The following is a 21,562-nucleotide window of genomic DNA, read 5'->3' on the forward strand; positions in this document are numbered from 1 at the left end:
TATACCATGTCTGAAGGGAGCCCAATAGTGCCAGCTGCACTCCTACAGTTGCTGGCTAATGACATCCCCCCTTGCAGCTGGTTTTTCTCAAGAGGTATTGGTCACTAACAGTGTCAAGAGTCAGGGCAAGTGACTAACACAGGACAAAAGGATGTGAAAAACAAAAGGTCTATACAGACCTTCCTGAACTGTACTCCACTGAAGATATATTTATCTTATTTATTCATTGAAGCTATTTTTTTTCCTTCTTATTGATTTAAATGCTCATTCAGGGGAAGTTCTTTCAAACACAGACCCAAAGGATTATTTTTCTAAAATTTGACCCCTTAAATAGTTAGCCTCAACTGAGTATAAGCATGAAGGAAAACAGCCCTTGAACTGTCAGTCGGTTATAACGCTAGGATTGAGCTGCCAGTGCTAATGTTGCCTTTTAATTTGTTTCTACCTCAGAATAACTCCTATTGCTGTATCTGAGGGTGAATTCAGGGTTTTATTGCGTGCGTGCTTATGAAGAAATGGTGAATTACACTTGGCCGCTCGAGGGGCGGTCGCAGCCTCGCGCATGCTACTGCGCGCCCGCGGAGCCTGCGCGGAGCCTGCCCGCACCCGGCTCGGCCCGGCCCTCACTGGTCGCTATGGGGACGCCTCCACCGGGCGGGGGGAGGGGGAGAGGCGCGGAGCCCCGACCCCGCTCCCGGTGGTGCCTCCCAGGCTGGCGGCTTGGCGCATGCGCGGGATCGGGCTGTGCCGTATCCTCGGTCCCTGCGCTGCTCGGGCCTAGTCCGCACTGCTCCTCCGCCAGTCCCGTCATGGCTGACTCGCGCTTGAGGCAGATCAAGATCAAGACCGGCGTCGTGAGGCGGTGAGTGCGCGCGCGCGGGGGTGGGGGGGAGCCGTTGGGGGAGGCTGAGGACGGTCCCGTCGCTCCTGAGGGGGCGAGCGGAGAGCAGGAGCGGGCTCGGCCCTGCTGCGAGCTCTGAGGGCGGTTCCCGTTGCCCTAAGTGGGGAGGGAGCCATGCCGCCGCTGCGGCCCCCGGGGGCTCCGCCGGGCCGAGCGGAGGGGCTGCGAGTGGGGCTTCGTACGCTGCCGGCCGTGCCTGCTGCGGGGTCTGGGGGTTGTTGTTGTGCTGGGGCGTTTTGCGGTGGGGTGGGGCTGCCGAGGTGTGCTGGAGGGCGGCTGTGGCACAAGTTCTGCCATGGCCGCCGGTTTCTTCCCCTTGCGTACCGTCGTCAGGAAAAGGCCTTTCTTTCCCGAGACTGCAATTAAACCAGGACAGATGCTCTTTCAGTTTTCTTGGTTCAGTACCCCATCAGTTTTCCCCCAGCCATCCAGGTTGCTTCTTGCAGTACCTCAGCAAATACTTCATCCCTGGTTAGTATATTTCTGCTTTTTGAGTAGTCCATAACTTAAGAGCTTTTACTCTGCATCTGTTGGATTCTTTCATTACTTGCTCTGTCTGCACCCCTCCATGCTCCCACTGGCTGCTAGCATTCAGTGATGCCCTAACCAAGCAGACTTTCTCAGCAGGGTGAAAGGGGAACTTCAACTGTTGCTATGGCAAGGATTTAAAAAAATCTACAGGAATATATTGCAAGAGCAGGAAAATGAGAGGCAAGGACAGAATGTGAAGCCCTGGAGATTCAGAGAAATCTCAAATTTAAAAATGGTATAATTTGCCTTTTTTTACTAATAAGAGATGATGCAAAAATGTTAATTTAAAAATGACTTGGTTTTAAAATAATTTTCTAACTTCAAAAAAAAACCCTGTAACTGATTTTCATAGTTGTCCTGGTTTTGGCTGGGACAGAGTTAGTTTTCTTCCTAGTAGCAGGCATAGTGCTGTGTTTTGGATTTAGTAGAAGAATGTTGATAACACACTGATGGTTTAGTTGTTGCTCAGTACTGCTTATGCTAGTCAAGGACTTTTCAGCTTCCTATGTCTGCCAGGTGCACAAGAAACTGGGAGGGGGCACAGCCAGAATAGTTGATCCAAACTGCCCCAAGGGCTATTCCATACCATATGGCATCATGGGCAGTATAGAAACTGGGGGGAGTTGGCTGGGGAGCAGCAATCGCTGCTCGGGAACTGGCTGGGCATCGGTCGGCGGGTGGTGAGCAATTGCATTGTGCATCGCTTGCTTTGGTTATTATTATTACTGTAATTATTATATTGTTATTATTACTACTACTACTACTATTTTACTTTATTTCAACTATTAAACTGTTCTTATCTCAACCCAGGAGTGTTTCTCACTCTTCCTCCTCCGATTCTCTCCCCCATCCCATCGGGGTAGGGGGAGTGAGCGAGTGGCTGCGTGGTGCTGAGCTGCTGGCTGGGGCTAAACCATGACAATAGGTCACTCACAAAACTATTAGTCTGGATAGTGATGAGAAAGTCTGGTAAATGCTGATCTAAAAGTCAATGATAAGAGTGTTGCCTTTGCAGATATCTTAATATTAAGTTTGTTTTGGCTACCTATGATGTGAGGACTTTTTTTGAGATAGAGAGATAGCTTTCTCCTCTGTACTGCTGTCTTTATTAGCAGTTATCCAGATCTACAAGGCAGCTTCTTATCTGTTTCTATTATGTATTTGAAATGAAGTACCAGTATATAGCTTTTTAGGATATTCTATATAGATAAGCCCACGCAGAATATTTTAAAAATATTTTTAATTGAAATTATTCTTATAAGAATTATTATAGCTAAATTCAGCATTTCCTAGATGCAGTTATTTTACAGTGGTTAAGAGCCTTTTTTTATAAAACTGTGTATTATCTCATAGGGCTGCAGCTTTCAGGGTTTGGTTTTTTTTTTGTTTTCAATGGCGTAACTTTTTACCATAATAGAACCAGATTAACACAATCACTTGGTTTAATTGCAGATTGGCAAAAGAAAAAGTTATGTATGAAAAAGAAGCAAAACAGCAAGAAGAAAAGATTGAAAAAATGAAAGCTGAAGCATGTGATGATTATGGAATTAAGAAGCAGGTAAACTATCCTAAAACTTGTTTTGTAAAATCCTTCTTTGCTCTGATTTAATCATAGTCATCCTTAAATAAAAGAATATCCTGTACCTTTTTCCAGATTCCTGTTATATAAGTACTAGGCTAAAATCCTGTCAATTATAAAATTCGTAATATGCATTTGTAGAAACTTCCTTTCCTCCAGAACTGTTAAATTATAAGGAGACTGGGTATGGATTGTTTAGCACTTGGTGTCAGGATGGCTGTCACTCACTAACAATGGGTATGGTTTAGAGTCACTATTAGAATATGATTAATTTTTTCTTGGAAGGTTCCCCATAAAGGACAGTTGTTGCAGACAGTTGGTACGTGCCCTTTTGGAAGGAGGAGCGTCAAGTTTCCTTGTCATTGAGCAAGGCTTGGGTTTGGGAGATTAGTTTATATGTTTTCTATTAAATCTTCACAGAAACTGAAACTGTAAATGAAAATTATTTTCACTTGTTTCAGTAGTCTGGTGACTTTGTGTTATAAAACCTACTGTTCTCCCATCTTCGTTTTCAAACAAAGGAAGAATAGGTTAAACAAAACCCATATAAAAATAAATGAAAACAAGCTAGGAGAAAGCCCTTTTAGAACAAACTAAAAGAACTTTTTAAACAAGTTCAGATTTCAGTTCATGTGTGCATGTCCCGCCTTGCTTTCATTATGCTGTGAGAAAGAAATACAAACAATTTGTATACAAATAAAGAACTGTATTTATAAAACTGAGCTGTCTTCTGCTTCACCACAGATTGAGACTCCAAGATCCTACAGAAATAGTATTTCCAAAGATCTGCTGGTGCTAACAAGAACTAATGAATGCAATTCCCATTTTTAGTGTCCCCCATTCATCGGATGATTTGACTGCACTGTGGTATTTCCACAGTGACCTGGCAAGCTATCATCAAAGTCAAAAACATGGAATGAAATGAAATGTTACACAGTACCTGAAGGTATTTTCAGAGACCAATGACAAAAGCATTCAAAGAGAATAGTCTCGATTCATTTAGAAATTGTCTGATCTGCTTTGAAAGCAATCAATTCCTCCAATGGCATCTTCACTTATTGTTATTTTAGAGCACTTTTCATTCTAGAAGTTGTTAATATTTTGGGTTATAAAGAACTTGGAGGCTCAGAAAGAATGTGCATGATTTTCATAGGATCAAATTTCTTACACTAAAGAAAACTACATAACACCAGGAGAGCTCGCTCAAAAAAACATTTTGGATAGAGTTAATACTTTGAGAAATTCTTCAGGAAAAATATCTGTAGTTACACATTTTAAAAATTGCTTTTAGTTAATAATTCTGTTGTGATTTAACAGGGCAGGCAGCTAAATGCCACACAGCTGTTCACTCACTCTCCCCTTCCCCAGTGGGATGGGGGATAGAATCAGAACAAAAAAGTAAAATTTGTGGGCTGAGATAAAGACAGTTTAATAGGACAGAAGATGAAGGGAAAATAATAATAATAACATACAAAGCAAGTGATGCACATTGCAATTGCTCACCACCTGCCGACCGATACCCAGACAGTTCCCGAGCAGCGATCGCTGCTCCCTGGCCAATCCCCCCCAGTTTCTATACTGCCCATGATGCCGTATGGTATGGAATAGCCCTTGGGGCAGTTTGGGTCAGCTGTCCTGGCTGTGCCCCCTCCCAGTTTCTTGTGCACGTGGCAGAGCATGGGAAGCTGAAAAGTCCTTGACTAGCATAAGCAGTACTTAACATGCTGATGGTTTAGTTGTTGCTATCAGCATTCTTCTCATCCTAAATCCAAAACACGGCACTATGCCTGCTACTAGGAAGAAAATTAACTCTATCCCAGCCGAAACCAGGACAGTATCCACCCCTTATTCTATACCGTATACGTCACGCCCAGGTCCCACACTTTCCAATACATCCCAATTAATCACCACCACTTTCCCTGTCTTGATATATACACACAGATGCCTTTGTCTATGGCCCGTCCCTCTAAAAAGTCCATTTTCATTTAGTCCATGACTGGGTTCCATCTGTCATCACAGTCTTTCAGAGCAGGAGAGATGGTGTGCAGTGTTGGATTGTTGTATGCTGAAGCCAGTGCTGGTTTCATCACTGCTGCATTTTGCTTGGTTTCATCAAAGCCCATTCTTCATTAATCTGGGTGATTCTTACTGTAATAATGTTGACATGGCATATAGCAACCATACTAGTGATGATATACAGTGTTATATAGCAATCAACATCATCCCACAAATGGGTTTGCCTTTGCCCGAGGGGGAAGTAACCTAGACTGTCTTCCCCAGCATATTTTTTATGTGCACTACAGGAACTTTATCTCCTTCTACAGTACGTAAAAGTGTTGATTGGGCAGGGCCAGCTCGATTGGCAGATCCCCTGGTGTTGACTAACCAGGTGGTTTTTGCCAAATGTGTATCCCAATGTTTGAATGTCCCAGCACCCATTGCTCTCAGGGTAGTCTTTAACAGTCCATTGGATCGCTCAATTTTCCCGGAGGCTGGTGCATGGTAAGGGATGTGATATACCCACTCAATGCCGTGCTCTTTGGCCCAGGTGTCTATGAGGTTGTTTCGGAAATGAGTCCCGTTGTCTGACTCGACTCTTTCTGGGGTGCCATGTCGCCACAGGACTTGCTTTTCAAGGCCCAGGATGGTGTTCCGGGCGGTGGCATGGGGCACGGGATATGTTTCCAGCCATCCGGTGGTTGCTTCCACCATGGTGAGCACATAGCGCTTGCCTTGGCGGGTTTGTGGGAGTGTGATGTAATCAATCTGCCAGGCCTCCCCATATTTATATTTCAGCCATCGTTCACTATACCCGAGGGGCTTGAACCGCTTGGCTTGCTGGATTGCAGCGCATGTTTCACATTCATGGATAACCTGCGCAATACTGTCCATGGTCAAGTCCACCCCTCGATCACGAGCCCATCTGTATGTTGCATCCCTTCCTTGATGGCCTGAGGTGTCATGGGCCCACCAGGCTATAAATAATTCACCCTTATGTTGCCAGTCCAGATCCACCTGAGCCACTTCCATCTTAGCAGCCTGATCCGCCTGCTGGTTGTTTGGATGTTCTTCAGAGGCCCAACTCCTGGGTACGTGAGCATCTACTTGATGTACTTTTACATCCAGGTTCTCTACCTGGGCAGCGATATCTTGCCACACTGCGGCAGCCCAGATGGGTTTGCCTCTGCGCTGCCAGTTGCTCTGCTTCCATTGCTGCAGCCACCCCCACAGGGCATTTGCCACCATCCATGAGTCAGTACAGAGATAAAGGCCTGGCCACTTTTCTCTTTCAGCAATATCTAAAGCCATCTGGATGGCTTTCACCTCTGCAAACTGACTCGACTCCCCTTCTCCTTCAGCAGTTTCTGCGACTTGTCGTATAGGACTCCATACAGCAGCTTTCCACCTCCGATGCTTTCCCACAAGGCGACAAAATGCATCGGTGAACAGGGCATATTGCTTCTCATTTTCTGGCAACGTATTATACAGTGGGGCGTCCTCAGCAAGTGTCACCTCCTCCTCTGGTGATATTCAAAAATCCTTGCCTTCTGGCCAGTCCATGATCACTTCCAAGATTCCTGGGCGACTGGGGTTTCCTATTCGAGCCCGTTGTGTGATTAGTGCAACCCACTTACTCCATGTAGCATCAGTTGCATGATGTGCAGTGGGGACCCTCCCTTTGAACATCCAGCCCAGCACCGGCAGTCGGGGTGCCAGCAGGAGCTGTGCTTCAGTACCAACCACTTCTGAAGCAGCTCGAACCCCTTCATAGGCTGCCAATATCTCTTTCTCAGTTGGAGGATAGCAGGCTTCGGATCCTCTGTATCCCTGACTCCAAAACCCTAGGGGTGGACCTCGAGTGTCCCCTGGTGCTTTCTGACAGGGTCCAGGTAGGGCCATTCCCCCTGGCTCTGGTTGTCCTCATTTAGGCTGGGACAGAGTTAATTTTCTTCCTAGTAGCAGGCATAGTGCTGTGTTTAGGATTTAGGATGACAAGAATGTTGATAACACACTGATGGTTTAGTTGTTGCTCAGTACTGCTTATGCCAGTCAAGGACTTTTCAGCTTCCCATGCTCTGCCAGGGGCACAAGAAACTGGGAGGGGGCACAGCCAGAATAGTTGATCCAAACTGCCCAAAGGGCTATTCCATACCATATGACGTCATGCTCGGTATATAAACTGGGGGGGTTGGCCAGGGAGCAGCGATCGCTGCTCGGGAACTGGCTGGGTATCGGTCGGTGGGTGGTGAGCAATTGCATTGTGCATCACTTGCTTTGCATATTATTATTATTATTATCATTATCATAATTATTATATTGTTATTATTATCATTAGTATTTTACTTTATTTCAATTATTAAACTGTTCTTATCTCAACCCAGGAGTGTTTCTCACTCTTACTCCTCCGATTCTCTCCCCCATCCCACCGGGGCAGGGGGAGTGAGCGAGCGGCTGCGTGGTGCTTACTTGCTGGCTGGGGTTAAACCACGACAGTCGTGTAGAGCACAGTTTTTACATGTTGCCATGCCCGACTGGCCCAAGGGCTACTGCATGAACTATCTCCTGTTTAATTTGTTCAAAGGCTTGTTGTTGCTCAGGGCCCTATTTGAAATCATTCTTCTTCCAGGTCACTTGGTAGAGAGGGCTTACGATCTGGCTGTAATTTGGAATATGCATTCTCCAAAAACCCTCAACACCTAAGAAAGCTTGTGTTTCCTTTTTGCTAGTTGGTGGGGACATAGCTGTTATTTTGTTGATCACATCCATTGGGACCTGACGACGTCCATCTTGCCATTTTATTCCTAAAAATTGGATCTCCTCTGCAGGTCCCGTGACTTTACTTTGTTTCAGGCCTTCAGAAGGATTTGGACTATTTTCTTCCCTTTCTCAAAAACTTCTTCTGCTGTATTGCTCCACACAATGATGTCATCAATGTACTGCAGATGTTCTGGAGCTTCACCCTGTTCCAGTGCCGCCTGGATCAGTCCATGGCAAATGGTGGGGCTGTGCTTCCACCCCTGGGGCAGTCGGTTCCAGTTGTACTGAACACCCCTCCAAGTGAAAGCAAACTGGGGCCTGCACTCTGCTGCCAAAGGGATGGAGAAAAATGCATTAGCGATGTCAATTGTGGCACACCACTTGGCTGCCTTTGACTCCAGTTCGTATTGAAGTTCTAGCATGTCTGGCACGGCAGCGCTCAGCGGCGGTGTAACTTCGTTCAGGCCGCGATAGTCCACTGTTAGTCTCCACTCCCCATTAGACTTTCGCACTGGCCATATGGGACTGTTAAAGGGTGAGCGAGTCTTCCTGATCACTCCCTGGCTCTCCAGGCGATGAATCAGGTTATGGATGGGAATCAGGGAGTCTCTGTTGGTGCGATATTGCTGCCAGTGCACAGTCGTGGTAGCGATTTGCCCCTGTTGTTCCTCAACCCTCAGCAACCCCACAACAGAAGGGTCCTCTGAGAGACCGGGCAAGGTGGACAGCTGTTTAATTTCCTCCGTCTCCAAGGCAGCTAACCCAAAAGCCCACCGGTACCCTTTTGGGTCCTTGAAATACCCTCTCCTGAGGCAGTCTATGCCAAGGATGCACGGAGCGTCTGGGCCAGTCACAATGGGGTGCTTCTGCCACTCATTCCCAGTTAGGCTCACTTCAGCCTCCAGTACAGTGAGCTGTTGGGATCCCCCTGTCACTCCAGAAATACAGATGGGTTCTGCCCCTCTATAGCTTGATGGCATTAGGGTACACTGTGCACCAGTGTCCACTAGAGCCTTCTACTCCTGTGGGTCTGACATTCCAGGCCATCGAATCCACACAGTCCAGGAAACCCGGTTGTCCCTTTCCTCCACGTGGCTGGAGGCAGGGCCCCTCTACCACTGGTCACAGTATTCGCTGTTCACTCCTTGTAAATGTGAACTAAAAGTCCCTTGATTAAGATCGGAAGTACAATTCGCCCTCTTACTCTGTCTGGGGAACTGCTCACTGGAAACTGGAGCTGCAATTTTCCTGGGAGAACCACCTTTTGTAATAGTTTTTCCTTGCAACTCACGCACCCCTGCGTCGAGTCGAAGTAAGTTTTCCATCTGTCATGACCCAAACTGGACTGCCCAGAGAGGATCGTGGAGGTTCTGTGATTCCCTTGGGCTAAATTAAGGTGAAACAACACCAAACGATCAATTAAACACTTTATTGATGGTAAACACAAACCTGAACTTGGAAAGCATAACGGTAGGCAACCCAAACTAGGGAAGCGCAGTGATAGGCAACGTGGGTTCTAATTCGAATATTTGTATTTATAGAAAGAGTAGAGAGATATCACCACCCTTGGATCCTGCAATGTCGATGATAAACACCGCAGTCCTCCAGCGGTGGGCACGCTGCTCTCGGAGCGCAGGGCCTCCAGCTGGGCCGGCAGCGCTGGGGCCAGGCTGGGAGAGGCTGGTCCGGAGCAGCATCAGTGTGGAGTCCTCTGGTGGTGGGAGCACACATGTAGCTCCTCAGTGTTGTGTCTTTTATAGGCCAGTCCCTGCCTCTAGTCTCACCCCCCTTGAGGCTTGTTCCAGAATTTTCTCCGTCTTCTGCGCAGTCGCCACTGTGGGGGGGTGGTTGTGAGGGGTCTTTCGGGTGGTCGTGAGCCCCTTCCTCAAATAAACTCTGCATAACCTTCGGCCATCAGAAGGCGGAACTGCACATCCTCCAACATGCCTCCCTGCTTCTCACCAATCAGCTTCTCACCTGTGGTGCTATGGAGACCATAACTTGCTTCACCACAATGTTTAAGACATTAACTCTTTCAGTCTCTCACACCATCCCACTCCCTCATGTCCTCTCCATTGCCATGCAGGTAAAACCACAGGGTGCCCCGTGGTGTGTATCCTCTATATCCTCTCTCTTGAGCAGAAGAATGCTGACTCCTAATAGCTGAGGTATTGATCTGTATAGGTGGAGAGCAGGACCTATTCTCTTTGAGTTGCTGGACCTCTTGGGACAGTTTCTCTACAGCTGAGACAAGGGAGGAAGAGAGACTTCATCCACCGTTGGTGCCTCTTCATCTTTCCAGGCCAGTATTGCCAACGAGTTGGCATACGATGCTGGTGTGCTCCATACCAACTTCTGCCACATGGGTCGTGTGCACCTGACTTCATCTGGATCTTTGGGTAACTGCTCATTGTTCAGGTCACTATAAATCACCTCCAGCACGCCTAATTCCCTCAGCTACTGGATACCCTTCTCTACAGTGGTCCATTTGCTTGGGCGGTATAAAACATCCTCCTTGAAGGGATACCTTTCCTTCATACCTGACAGAAGTTACCTCCAGAGGCTGAGCATTTTTGCCCCTTTTCCAATTGCTTTGTCAATGCCCCCTTCCCTAGAAAGGGATCCCAGCTGCTTGGCTTCCTTACCCTCTAATTGCAGGCTACTGGCCCCATTATCCCAGAATCGGAGCAGCCAGGTGATGATGTGCTCGCCTGGACGAAGGCTGAAATCTTTTCGCATATCTCGCAGCTCACTCAGGGATGGGGATCGGGTGGTTACCATCTCATTTACGAGTTCCTCCTCCTCCTCTTGTGATGGCCCTGTTTTTTCATCATCCCTTTGTAAACGAGCTGACTTTCGCTTCCAGTATTTCTTCTTGTGTATGGGGGCAACTGATACCAACGCAGGTTGGTCCTCTGGTTCAGCTGCAGTGTCTTTCACCAGGGTTTGACTAGCCACATGCCTGTAGTGGGGGTTGGAGTAACCGCAATGCAGTGCCTGCTGCGGGGGTTGGAGCGGCTGCAGTGCTTGTTGCGGGGGGTTGGTCTCTGGATGGTATTTTTAAATAGTTGTTTAACCCTAAACAAGACCTGAACCGCATTCAAAAGACATAGCAGTAGCAGGATGCTGGTTTGAATATACATTTGCAAATAATTTATATTGTTTTGGAAAATTATTGTCGAAGATGATAATGAGCTGCTAACCTTGTTACTGGAGGAGTTCTAGCTGAAAGGAACACTGTAATATTGATGAAACATACAGTTTCCCTGCAGTCTGATTATTTTCATAAGTTGTTTTTTTCTAAGCATATATGATCTTTGCTTAATAATCTGAACTCTGTAGCTCTAGCTGCTTAGGTAAAAAGGCAGTGGAAATACTAATGAAGGGTCTAATGCTCCCCCTTATGTATTTGGATAGTATCCTTAACAAGCACAATTTGTTTCCTTAAAAGCTAGCAACTTGGAATTCTCTATATTAAATACAGAAGAATATTCCTAACATACAGGTGATATTAAAAATGCTTTCAAACTTTGGTTTTATTGCCTAATGTGCTTTCTGAAAGAGACCAAATGATGAAAAATCATTACTGTGATCTTCCTTTTTCCCTTCTGTTTTCCAGAGGCTGTTTTTCCTTTTTATCTAGGCAGGTGTAAATACCTTTGGGATTCCAGATTTTACACTGAAGATTAAAGGCACTTGTGCAATATTTGGAATAAGTTAGTATGGCAACATTCCTATGGTAGAAAAGACTTGCTACCGAGATGGGACATGATTCATTTCTTCTGTAGTTGTGCTCACTTTTCCTCTGCTCTAGAGGGAGGAAAAAAAATCTGGACTTGATTTTTCTGCCTTCTGTCTATCTAGGGAACTTCCCATGTCTGTTCTGCTTCCAATTTTAGCACAAATATTTCCCCAGGTATTTTGCCTCCACAAAACAGATAGGGGATTCCTCTCAAACCTTCAAGCTTACTCTAAAACATCTCCTAACCAGCCTGCTACCTTTTAGCAAAGCATGCATTCAGAATCTATATGCTATCTTAACAAGCAAAGAACCAACAACAAAAACCAACCCTCTAAACCTCTCCCCCAGGCTTAACCTTGAGAGAGAAAATTTGGTTAGTTGTTCTAACAAGGTTGAGCCATTATTGTTGGGAAAGCAAGTCTGTCTTTTGTCATTGTTTTCTTTATGCTACTCCCAAAGAAACCTCTTCATTCAGATGTTTACCACCTCTCACTTGTTTATAGGGTGAGGCTTTATACTTGCATCAACATGGTTCAGGTAGAATTTTGAGTTGCTGGGAGGAAATGTGCTGTCTGCTGATTAAATGACAACTTTCTGTAATGGATAATTCCATTATCATCCTCTAAGTTAATTTTAAAGGAGTACTATCTGTAATTTATGATACAGAGTATTTAATTAAAAACTTTTTCAGTGGAGGACATGGAGTTTTGCTTCTGTCCTCTGAACAGTATCTCTATTTTTCAGCTTCAAGTCATGTGGTGTTCTCCCTCCATCCCCTGCTGCTGGCAGTGAAAAAAAACCTTACAGTTGTACACTAGTGGAAAACAGCCAGCGACAAACTGTTTTCCAAAAAGACCAGAGGAACCTTTCTGCCTTTTATGTCATAAAGTGATCTGCTTTAAAAGAAACAGGATTGTCCCTCACCTGAGAGGGGCTGCAGAGAAAGCTTGTTTGAAATACCAAGGCATTTAGATCTAGAGGGTTTTCTCCTCCAGCTTTCTTGCTACAAATGGTAGTTAGTTTGTGGCTGATACATGGCCATTTCAGTGCCTGAAATGCTCAAGTACTGTAGAAACAAAACAACGTTCTCCAATTCTTTACTGCAAGCTTTTGTTCGTGGTCCTTCAGAAGTGTTTTGATCAAATGTATTTGGCAAAGAACTCGCAACAGACTGCAGTGTGTTCTTTGTCCTATATTTGTGGATAGCCTGCTATGTGAAAATAAAGCAAGTTGCTTCAAAGGAACTAATAAAACTTGTTTTCCTACAGTTTTTGTGTTTGGGTTTTTTTTCCTTTCTATATTCCCCTTAATGCTCTACCTCCTGTGAGCTCCTGCCTTCCCTATACCCAGCTTTCTCCTACATCACCTATGCTGTCCTACTCCCTGCATCCCCTTGCCACCATCCTGGCTCAGCAGTTTGTGCCTTTATATTCCCTGATTACCAGTGAGGTGAGAAGTAATACCATACTGTGGATTTAAGTTACAAATATGTTGATTAGCCAACCAGTAGCCTTAGCATCACTGTTTACTTTGTGCTACAGGCTTTTCCTTAGTAGGATTATTAATTTTGGAACCATTGGTATTCATGATACTTAGAGATTTCCTTTTTTTTCTTTTGGGTCTCTGTCCTTCCATCAGATATGGCTGTAACTGGTCAATGTGTTTTACAAACTTTCTGATGAGAAGTAGTTCAAACAAGTAGCACTTTTCTTAGCAAACTGAATTATTTGCATGCTTTTTCTTTTCTTCCCTACTGTCTTTGAGTAGAGCCATACTGTTATGATTATCTATTTTCAGTTGTGCAACAAAGGGCAAGTGATTATGCGGCAGTATTTAAAAGCATAAATATATATTCATGTATGTGTATATAATTCATATATATATATGACTCATTCACATTTCTAATTTTTCTTAGCCTATCTTTTGTGTTTAGAACACCATTCCTGTCATATAAAACAATATTGTCACCATACCCTGTGACCTGGTAGTTTATTAGGCTGTCCTTGTTAAGATCAAGGAATGACAGAGCATCCTATGGAGGTTTTCTTGTTGTTTTCAAATTATTTGTGGGTCTGCACATCTCTAAATCTTTTGTTAAGTTGTGGGTCAGCTGAAAAAAAAAAAAAAAAACCAAAACAAACAAACCACCAAAACAAAAAAAAACCCCACCAAACACTGCTTCTGTCTTTTTGAAGCTGATGAAAGTGTTGTCCCCATTACACCATACATGTCAGTTAGGCTGAGCAAAATTGCTTCATGTTGCAGAATACTTGGTATCAACATTCATAAGCAGTAATATTTATTTGCATTCTTAAAGTATCATAAATTTATTTTAGTTTAAGTGCTTGGGTGAGCCAAAAAATAGAGAATCTGCCTCATCTGAGCAGCTCTGATCTGCCTAGATAAGTTGAAATACTGGCTTTGAACTTTTATTGTGGGACCTGCTAAAACCAAAGTTGCTTATGTTTAAAGTCTCTGGCATTACCTCCTCAGCTGTTTCGCAGAGTTGTGTTTGGCCTTTGTGCTTATTTTGAATGTGTAAAATAATTGTCTGATTTTTGTTATGGTGCCCTTCCACTTAAGCAACTGGTAGGTGGATCTGTGTGTTTGCATCTATTTGGCTTTTCTATTTCCAGTTCTGCTTTATCTGTCACTGCAGTCTGGAATTTATGGAAAACAGATTGAAGGCTACTGATAGTGCATTATGCACACTAGTTCTTTGACGTCTGAACCAATTTACAAAAAAAACCCACACATCATGTTTAGCAAATGGGCTATATACACCCCAATAGTTAGAGAACTCCATCACATCTGAGCAGACTGCTTTCTTTTGAAAGATGCCAGACATCTGCTCCCTTAGTATAGAAATACCTTCAATCCTGAAAGACAACTGACCAGAAATGTGGCTCTTTGAAGAAATGTTTAACTGGATTTTTCAGTATAGGGATGTCATCCTCACTAGTCACAGTAGCTCTTCTGATCCTACATGCACTTATTGACAACAAATTCAATTTGCTTCTCTCTGTACATACTTTTGTGCTTTTTTGATTTTGTCTTAACACTTTATTTAGATGCACTTCAGTTACTCCATTTTTTTAATACTTCTATTTGGCATTGTAATTCACAGAAACCTTGCAGATATTTATGGTTCTTTGCAAAGTTAGATTGGTTTCATGTAATAACTTCCTCTGTGACCTGCTTATAATTTAAATTCCTTAGAATTTAGTCAGAAAGTTTCTAGAATGCGTTGGGGAAGGGGAGAGGGCTGGGGCTGCTGTTTAAATTTTGATAGAATTTGGAGAGCAAACACTTTTTAAAAATTCCAGTCCTAAAGCTTATCTAATTATTCGAGCTTTTGACTTTGCTTTATTATATACATTTGTAACAGTAAATGGTCCATCTGGGATTATCTTGGAAAAAAGTGGTTTATGTAGAAGTTATCAAAGTTTACATAGGTAGTTCAGTAATCAACTAATAATCTTGGTTCCACAAAATTCCTGTTCCAATCTCCAACCGTTTGCACCTACTGAATGTAGTTACAGGATTTATCTTCCTTCTGTTTTTTATTTCTTATTGCATAACTGCAGGCAAACGTAAATAAAACTCTGGTACCCCTTTAGATCTCAGTCAAATTCTGTTTTGAACAGAGTGGTTAAGGTAGTTTTGTTCTTTTCTTACAGCAGCCAGGACTACAGCTTTGTCCTGGTTTCGGCTGGGATAGAGTTAATTTTCTTCCTAGTAGCAGGCATAGTGCTGTGTTTTGGATTTAGTAGGAGAAGAATGTTGATAACACACTGATGTTTGAGTTGTTGCTCAGTACTGCTTATGCCAGTCAAGGACTTTTCAGCTTCCCATGCTCTGCCAGGGGCACAAGAAACTGGGAGGGGGCACAGCCAGAATAGTTGATCCAAACTGACCAAAGGGCTATTCCATACCATGTGACGTCATGGGCAGTATGGAAACTGGGGGGGTTGGCCGGGGAGCAGTGATCACTGCTCGGGAACTGTCTGGGCATTGGTCTGCAGGTGGTGAGCAATTGCATTGTGCATCACTTGCTTTGTATATTATTATTATATTGTTATTATTATCATTACCATTTTACTTTATTTCAATTATTAAACTGTTCTTATCTCACCCCAGGAGTGTTTCTCACTCTTACTCCTCCGATTCTCTCCCCCATCCCACCGGGGCAGGGGGAGTGAGCAAGTGGCTGTGTGGTGCTTAGTTGCTGGCTGGGGCTAAACCATGACAAGCTTATATGCCTTCCCAGATCGTTTACTGAGTGGCATATATCAAATAAGTTACTACTTTCCATATCATCCACCAGCTTTACAACACACAACTATTTAGCAATACTAGCCCAAGGAAGTCATTATTGGATATTCTCGCTCCTGTAGGTATTCTTTGTAGAAGAAAGTTGTAGTACATAAAGCAGAAGGCATCATCTCATGGCATACCTCATTCTATAGAAGTTACAAACCTTTATTCATTCACTGCTGAAAGTGTAACATGCAGACTGATTAGTCTTATTTTTAATACAGTCCAATGCTGAATGCTTAAAAGAAAGTAATAATACCGATGAGAACTAGAACTTGGGGGTGCTTAACTTTTTTAAACATTTGTCGCCCATCTTTGCTTCATCAAAGTAGACAGGTTTTGCCCTAGATCCTCTGAAAGGAAATTAGAAACAAAGTTTTTAAACCCCTTCTCTCAAAAATTACTTGAACTAAGAACTTAAGCATATGACACTTAAGAATGATGATAATGTTGTACTACAAAAGGCCTTCCTGTATGCATAAATACATCCTTAGCCATAGCTTATCTTCCCTTTTGTGATGACTGTTCCCTTCAGTACGGCAGCATTAATACTGAAAGAATACAACATAGGAATGACAGAATTAAGTAAGCCATTTAAAGTGAAAGCCTTCTGTTGCAGGCTATCCTGAATGCAGAAGAGGTTTCATACTTAAATATCTAACCTATTTTCATTTCTAAATAGATTTAACATTATTGAACAACTCTGCACACGTTTTCTTCTCAGTAGTTGGATTTCAGATCCAGAAATGTTCCATGAAATAAATGTTCCCTTGTATAAATCTGAAGTTTTCTGTAGGAGGAGGCAGGATGTTCAGATTCAGTGGGGTGCCAGTTTAGTAATTTTGTTCAAAGTGCATGGTGAGAATAATCTTTCTCCTAAAATGAAGCACAAAGATAAGTAATAACTTTTTATGCATGATAAGCATCAAAAATATGAGCCTGCTGGTCTTTGCTTTTCATTTTTCTTTACCTTTCTCTTTCAGTCAGAGCTTCCTGCAATGTGCACACAATGTGATCAATAACTCAATAACTTTTTTCATGCAGTAATTATCTCTATATGGTATTATCTGAACACTGTTTTCCTTTATTATCCAAAAGATGCAGGAGACATTTATATAACCAGCTGATCCCATTTTGGATGAAGCTGCTTCACGACAGCAGGAGAAAGTTTGTTTTAAATAGCCTTTTTAACAAATGCTTTATGGAAAGCTTACCAGGCAGTACCTTTTTCTAAGGAAAAAATTATTCTAAATACTCTTTTTCACTTAATACTTTATATTTAATTAAGCACAAAGTAAATGGAAGTGTCCTGTAAATTAACAGAGTTTTAAGTAATCATGCTAAGTGTGTCTCAATAAAAAAGCCTATTCAGAAAATAGGTACCACTGTTCTGAAGTTCCTAGATGATGACTGGACTACTGATTTTTCAGAGTAAAGACGTATCTTAAAAAATAATGTTCCTATCTGGAATACATTCTCATTTAACTGGCTTCTAATTTTCACAGATTGAGATCTTACAAGAGTCACAAATGATGATTCCAGACTGCCAGCGCAGATTAGAAGTTGCACATGCAGATCTTACTCAACTACTAGTAAGTATAGCACCAAATCCACTGATCAAGAAATGCTGATGTTCCTTGATGAACTTGGATAAACATGCTTGTCTGTAGTGCAACTGCAGCATATTAGAACTGGACTGAAGAATTACTTTTTATAGGTCCCAAGACTAGCACCCTATAACATACTGTTGCGTCAAGAGGGCTTTGGAAGGTCCCCAATTTATCGTTACAAGTCCGGTCGCGTTCAGTACACTGAACTATCACGATTACGGATTCACAAATAACGTAGGCACCTTTCGTCTAGTCGTGCTGCATGAACTACCACGGCCACACTTAAAGCGTCTGGTTGCATTCAATGACCACTGTCACGGCTAGACCAATAAATCAAAGCAATTTATTAAAGCAACAGACACACAGGTTCTTTGGATTACCAGTGATAAATTCACTGACTGCAAGGCACATGCAAACACCAAAGCTTTGAATAACACAGATGCATCAAAAGACATAAAAGCGACTCTATAGAGGTTTCTAAATTCCCCGGGGAGGCACTTGGTATAACCAAGTGTTAGATTCTTACCCAAAGGCGTCCCGATGGGGGGGAAGAGAGGCTCAGCCCGTCGACTGATCCCAGAGGTCAGAGTAGCACACGATGGTATCTTCCCTAACATCCCCTCTCTCTTAGGCCAATTTATAGTATTTTTACCTTTCAGGTGGAGCTTGAGGGACTCTAGGCATACATACTTTTGTTATGATTGGGGTAAAACTTTCTCGCTTCGCTTTAAAGGTATAGGCTCGGAAAAATTCAGAGCGCAGGCTCAGTGAGGAGTGGTCTCACCTTAGAGGCAGGTAGGTTTTGGGATGGAGGTGTGTTTTGGTATTATAATGAGCAAAGTTTACCAAAAGGACAGCATTTTGTCAAAATCATGATAGTTTGTTGGCTCAGGGTAACAAATATGCAGCTTATCAGTTCCGTGGTACCTTCAAGTTCCCATATCATCACAGAGCTTGGCCGTGGTGTCTCCACACCGCTCCACCCTCTGGGCAGTTCCTCTTAGAGCCAGTGCACCAAGTTCCCCTGGTGTTGCCGACATCTAAGGTTGCAAGCCTAGGGAACTTTCGATGGAATGGATTCCTTGCATGCCAGCTGCACTCCACCCTGGAAGCTTCTTCAATGCTATGCCTTTCCTAAAATTGTGAATCTAAGTTTAATCTCTAAGTCACCTCCAGCAATTACTCCACACATACCAATATTTCATTTTAGATAACTGTCTTAGCAGACTTGGTCTTCAGTCTATGAAAACTGTGTGTGTTAGAATATTAGAAGCTGTCTTTAAGGGAGTGCACACTCAACATACACTTAAATACTGAACTGTTAGAATAGAATGGACTCTGAATTCCTGTGATAGTTACATGATGAGAAAAAATAGTTCGCTTGCTTTAGGTAGTCTTTCTAGATCATGTAGATGTATATAATATGCTTGTAGTGAACTGAAATAGTCAAAATACTTTGCTTACTACTTTTATTATGCCATGGACAATAAACAAGACAGCTGAGTCCTTACTGAGTACTGCTTATATGATTTATTAGTGAGATGAGAACTAGTGCCACATTTTTAAGATATGAATACCAACAGGAATAAATAGTATTTTGTACAAATAGATTCACTGAAACTATACTAAGTTTGGAGATAGTCATGCTTATTTTAAAAGCTGATTTTTCACCAAGAATTCCGCTACACATATAAATGCTACTGTGAGACTAAAAATACATACCGTAAGTTAAGCCTCAGACACATTTGACAGCTAAAATGCAAATCCCTTTTCAAAGGAAAATTCAAGGTGTCTTGTCCTCGGGTGGTATGCCTCTACTGTTTTCCAAAATAAATGCTCAGTACCTGGCAGGATTTAGGGTCCTTTTGTCATTCAACTAGTTACTTGACAGTTAGCTGGTCTAGATTTCAGCGGCATGCAGAAGTGATGCTATTGATCCATACACTGTGCTGTACAAAGTTAAAACGAGGAATGTGGGGAGTTACTATTCTTATTAAGAATTTGGAAGTCTTTAAAGGTTGCTTTCTGTTCTTAGCTCACCTTCAATGCTTAAAATCAACTGTGTAGTAGTATGTTTTTTCAATTGTCAATCTCTGCTTAGGCTTTTTCCTAATGGTACTCTTGTTCTGAGTTCTGCTGTTATTGGTTTCAGTTATGCTGTTATGCAGGCCAAAAGAAATTACCTGTGCTTTGAATTATGTAAAGCTAGTGTTTTCAATAATGATACAGCTGTGTTTCATAGTTTCCTTCTTAAATTTAATCCCATGTCCATTATTTTCAAAGTACTCAAAAGTTTTGTTTTTAATTCCAGGAAAATGAAAAAGAACTGGAAGAAGCCGAAGAGTATAAAGAAGCACGTTCCATACTAGAGTCAGTGAAGCTGGAAGCCTAGAAGTTTTTCAGTACTTTCTTTATATGCATTAGCACTGGGTCCATTCCACACTTTCATTTGACTATGGCTCTATTACTATTATTGGCTTGCTAAGGTTCCCTTTATGCAAACTGGCCTTTCTCTAACTGCAAGATGCATCAAATAAAGGATGTTCTGAAACATCTGTGTGTTCCATATTCAGGCAAAATAGAAACATTTCTAGTTCACCTCAGTTACAGAAAGAAAAAAAATAAAGCCTATTTAATGTAATCATAATAGTGTAATAGCTAATATACAGAACTTAATCTGAACAATTCAGGCTAAGAAAGTTTAGCTATGTAAGGAATGTGAGGGACCAATAAATACTTTAGAGGCAATTTCAAGCCATTATAGCACAATGATCTGTACTGAAAGAAGAGATGGAGTAAATGACCCTTCAATGTCACCCATCTTTTTTCTGTGATGCAATTTATTTGCAGTTTTATCAAGTATTACTCCTTGTTTATCTTTAAGCCCAAGACAGAATTAAGAGCTGATTCCAAATCTTTCTCAATTTGCCTGGGGTTGATTCATAGAGCCCAATTCACACAATTACCATCGATCAAAATTCTGTTACTTTTTCAAGAAACGGAATTTAGCAGATGACTAGTATGTTGTCAGTTGGATCTGCTGGTAAGAGTTCTGGACTGAATGCTTTTCCTGAAAGCACCTTGGCTTAAGTGAGTTTCTTTGAACAAAGCTTAAACCCCAGAAGCTGAAAGAGAACTAACGGGTAGGGGAACAACACTTAATCTGCCTGGAAGACTAAACATGTACAAAAGCTGTGGTTCTTTCAGAACAGCTTCTCCAAACAGCAAAGAGTAAGTTCTGATGAACAAGAAAGCCTTTTACATTAGTTTTTCTAGTTTGAAAGTTTTTTTGCATGCTCCTTAAAGGCAACACAAAGCACAGTGTACATTTTGTGAGGTGCAATATAGCATTACTCTTATTAAAATTTTTTGTTAATTTGCCTGAGTTTGGGTAAACTGCAGTTTCAGTACCTCTATTTGTGTACCTTACTCTCAATGTGCTTAATGTCTACCTCTCCATCACTCTTAAGCACTGCTCTGACAGATTATCAACATTGCAAGATTTCTGATTGACTGCAGAATGACCTACTTTAGAAGTAGGTGACCCCAGACCAGTATTAGACAGTGCTAAGAGATAAAAAATGTTTGTGGCAACAACTATGATTTTATAAGAGTATATGCACACCTTCTTACTAGCATTGTGTCCTAGGCATGTAATTGCCAAACAGACACTGCCCTGTTCACAGGGCAAATGAACAGCTACTGAAGAGAACATCTGTCTTTGCATACTCATTTCAGTAAGTTTTTTTTCTATGAAACTTCACCAGGAACAGCAGCTGGAGCAGACAAAGCCTGCCTTAGCTGACTGACTGCAGTCAGCATAATAGTAACTATGCTTGCAGGCCCTTGAGTGGAGTGTGGTGAATAAATGATGAGCTGAAAAGGGGGGGCTGTCAAGTCTGCTGGGTAAGGCAGAATTTAAAATAAAAATTACTCTTCTTCAGAAGAAATAATACACACTTCTCGAAAACAAACCCACAGAAAAATGATGTGCAGTTGCTGAGTACTACAAGAAATACAGGTCAGCATGAAATCTAAACATAGGTGGGACCTGTAGTGGCTGAAGGGAAGTAGCATTGTGGTATAGCTTAAGTTGGCATTTAGAGTTAAGGGTGCATGGGACT

General features: G+C 42.5%; 1 protein-coding gene across 1 annotated transcript; it reads left to right on the forward strand.

Moving 5' to 3' along the window:
• The first annotated feature begins 809 nt into the window (after positions 1-809).
• LOC142596536 (tubulin-specific chaperone A) lies at positions 810-19,830 on the forward strand. The gene is made up of 4 exons (XM_075725689.1): positions 810-862; positions 2,885-2,990; positions 17,334-17,420; positions 19,750-19,830. Exons 1-4 carry the CDS (start codon positions 810-812, stop codon positions 19,828-19,830), a joined length of 327 nt encoding a protein of 108 aa, XP_075581804.1.
• The last annotated feature ends 1,732 nt before the right edge of the window (positions 19,831-21,562 follow it).

The sequence above is a fragment of the Pelecanus crispus genome, chromosome W (genome assembly GCF_030463565.1).
Source record: "Pelecanus crispus isolate bPelCri1 chromosome W, bPelCri1.pri, whole genome shotgun sequence".
In the NCBI taxonomy this organism is placed as follows: domain Eukaryota; kingdom Metazoa; phylum Chordata; class Aves; order Pelecaniformes; family Pelecanidae; genus Pelecanus; species Pelecanus crispus.

What these genes read in the sequence shown, in the direction of transcription:
- LOC142596536 (XM_075725689.1), top strand. Translation starts at nt 810, where the DNA reads ATGGCTGACTCGCGCTTGAGGCAGATCAAGATCAAGACCGGCGTCGTG. An exon ending in AAGACCGGCGTCGTGAGGCG is followed by an intron (nt 863 to 2,884) that starts GTGAGTGCGCGC and finishes GTTTAATTGCAG; the next exon opens with ATTGGCAAAAGAAAAAGTTA. An exon ending in ATTATGGAATTAAGAAGCAG is followed by an intron (nt 2,991 to 17,333) that starts GTAAACTATCCT and finishes TAATTTTCACAG; the next exon opens with ATTGAGATCTTACAAGAGTC.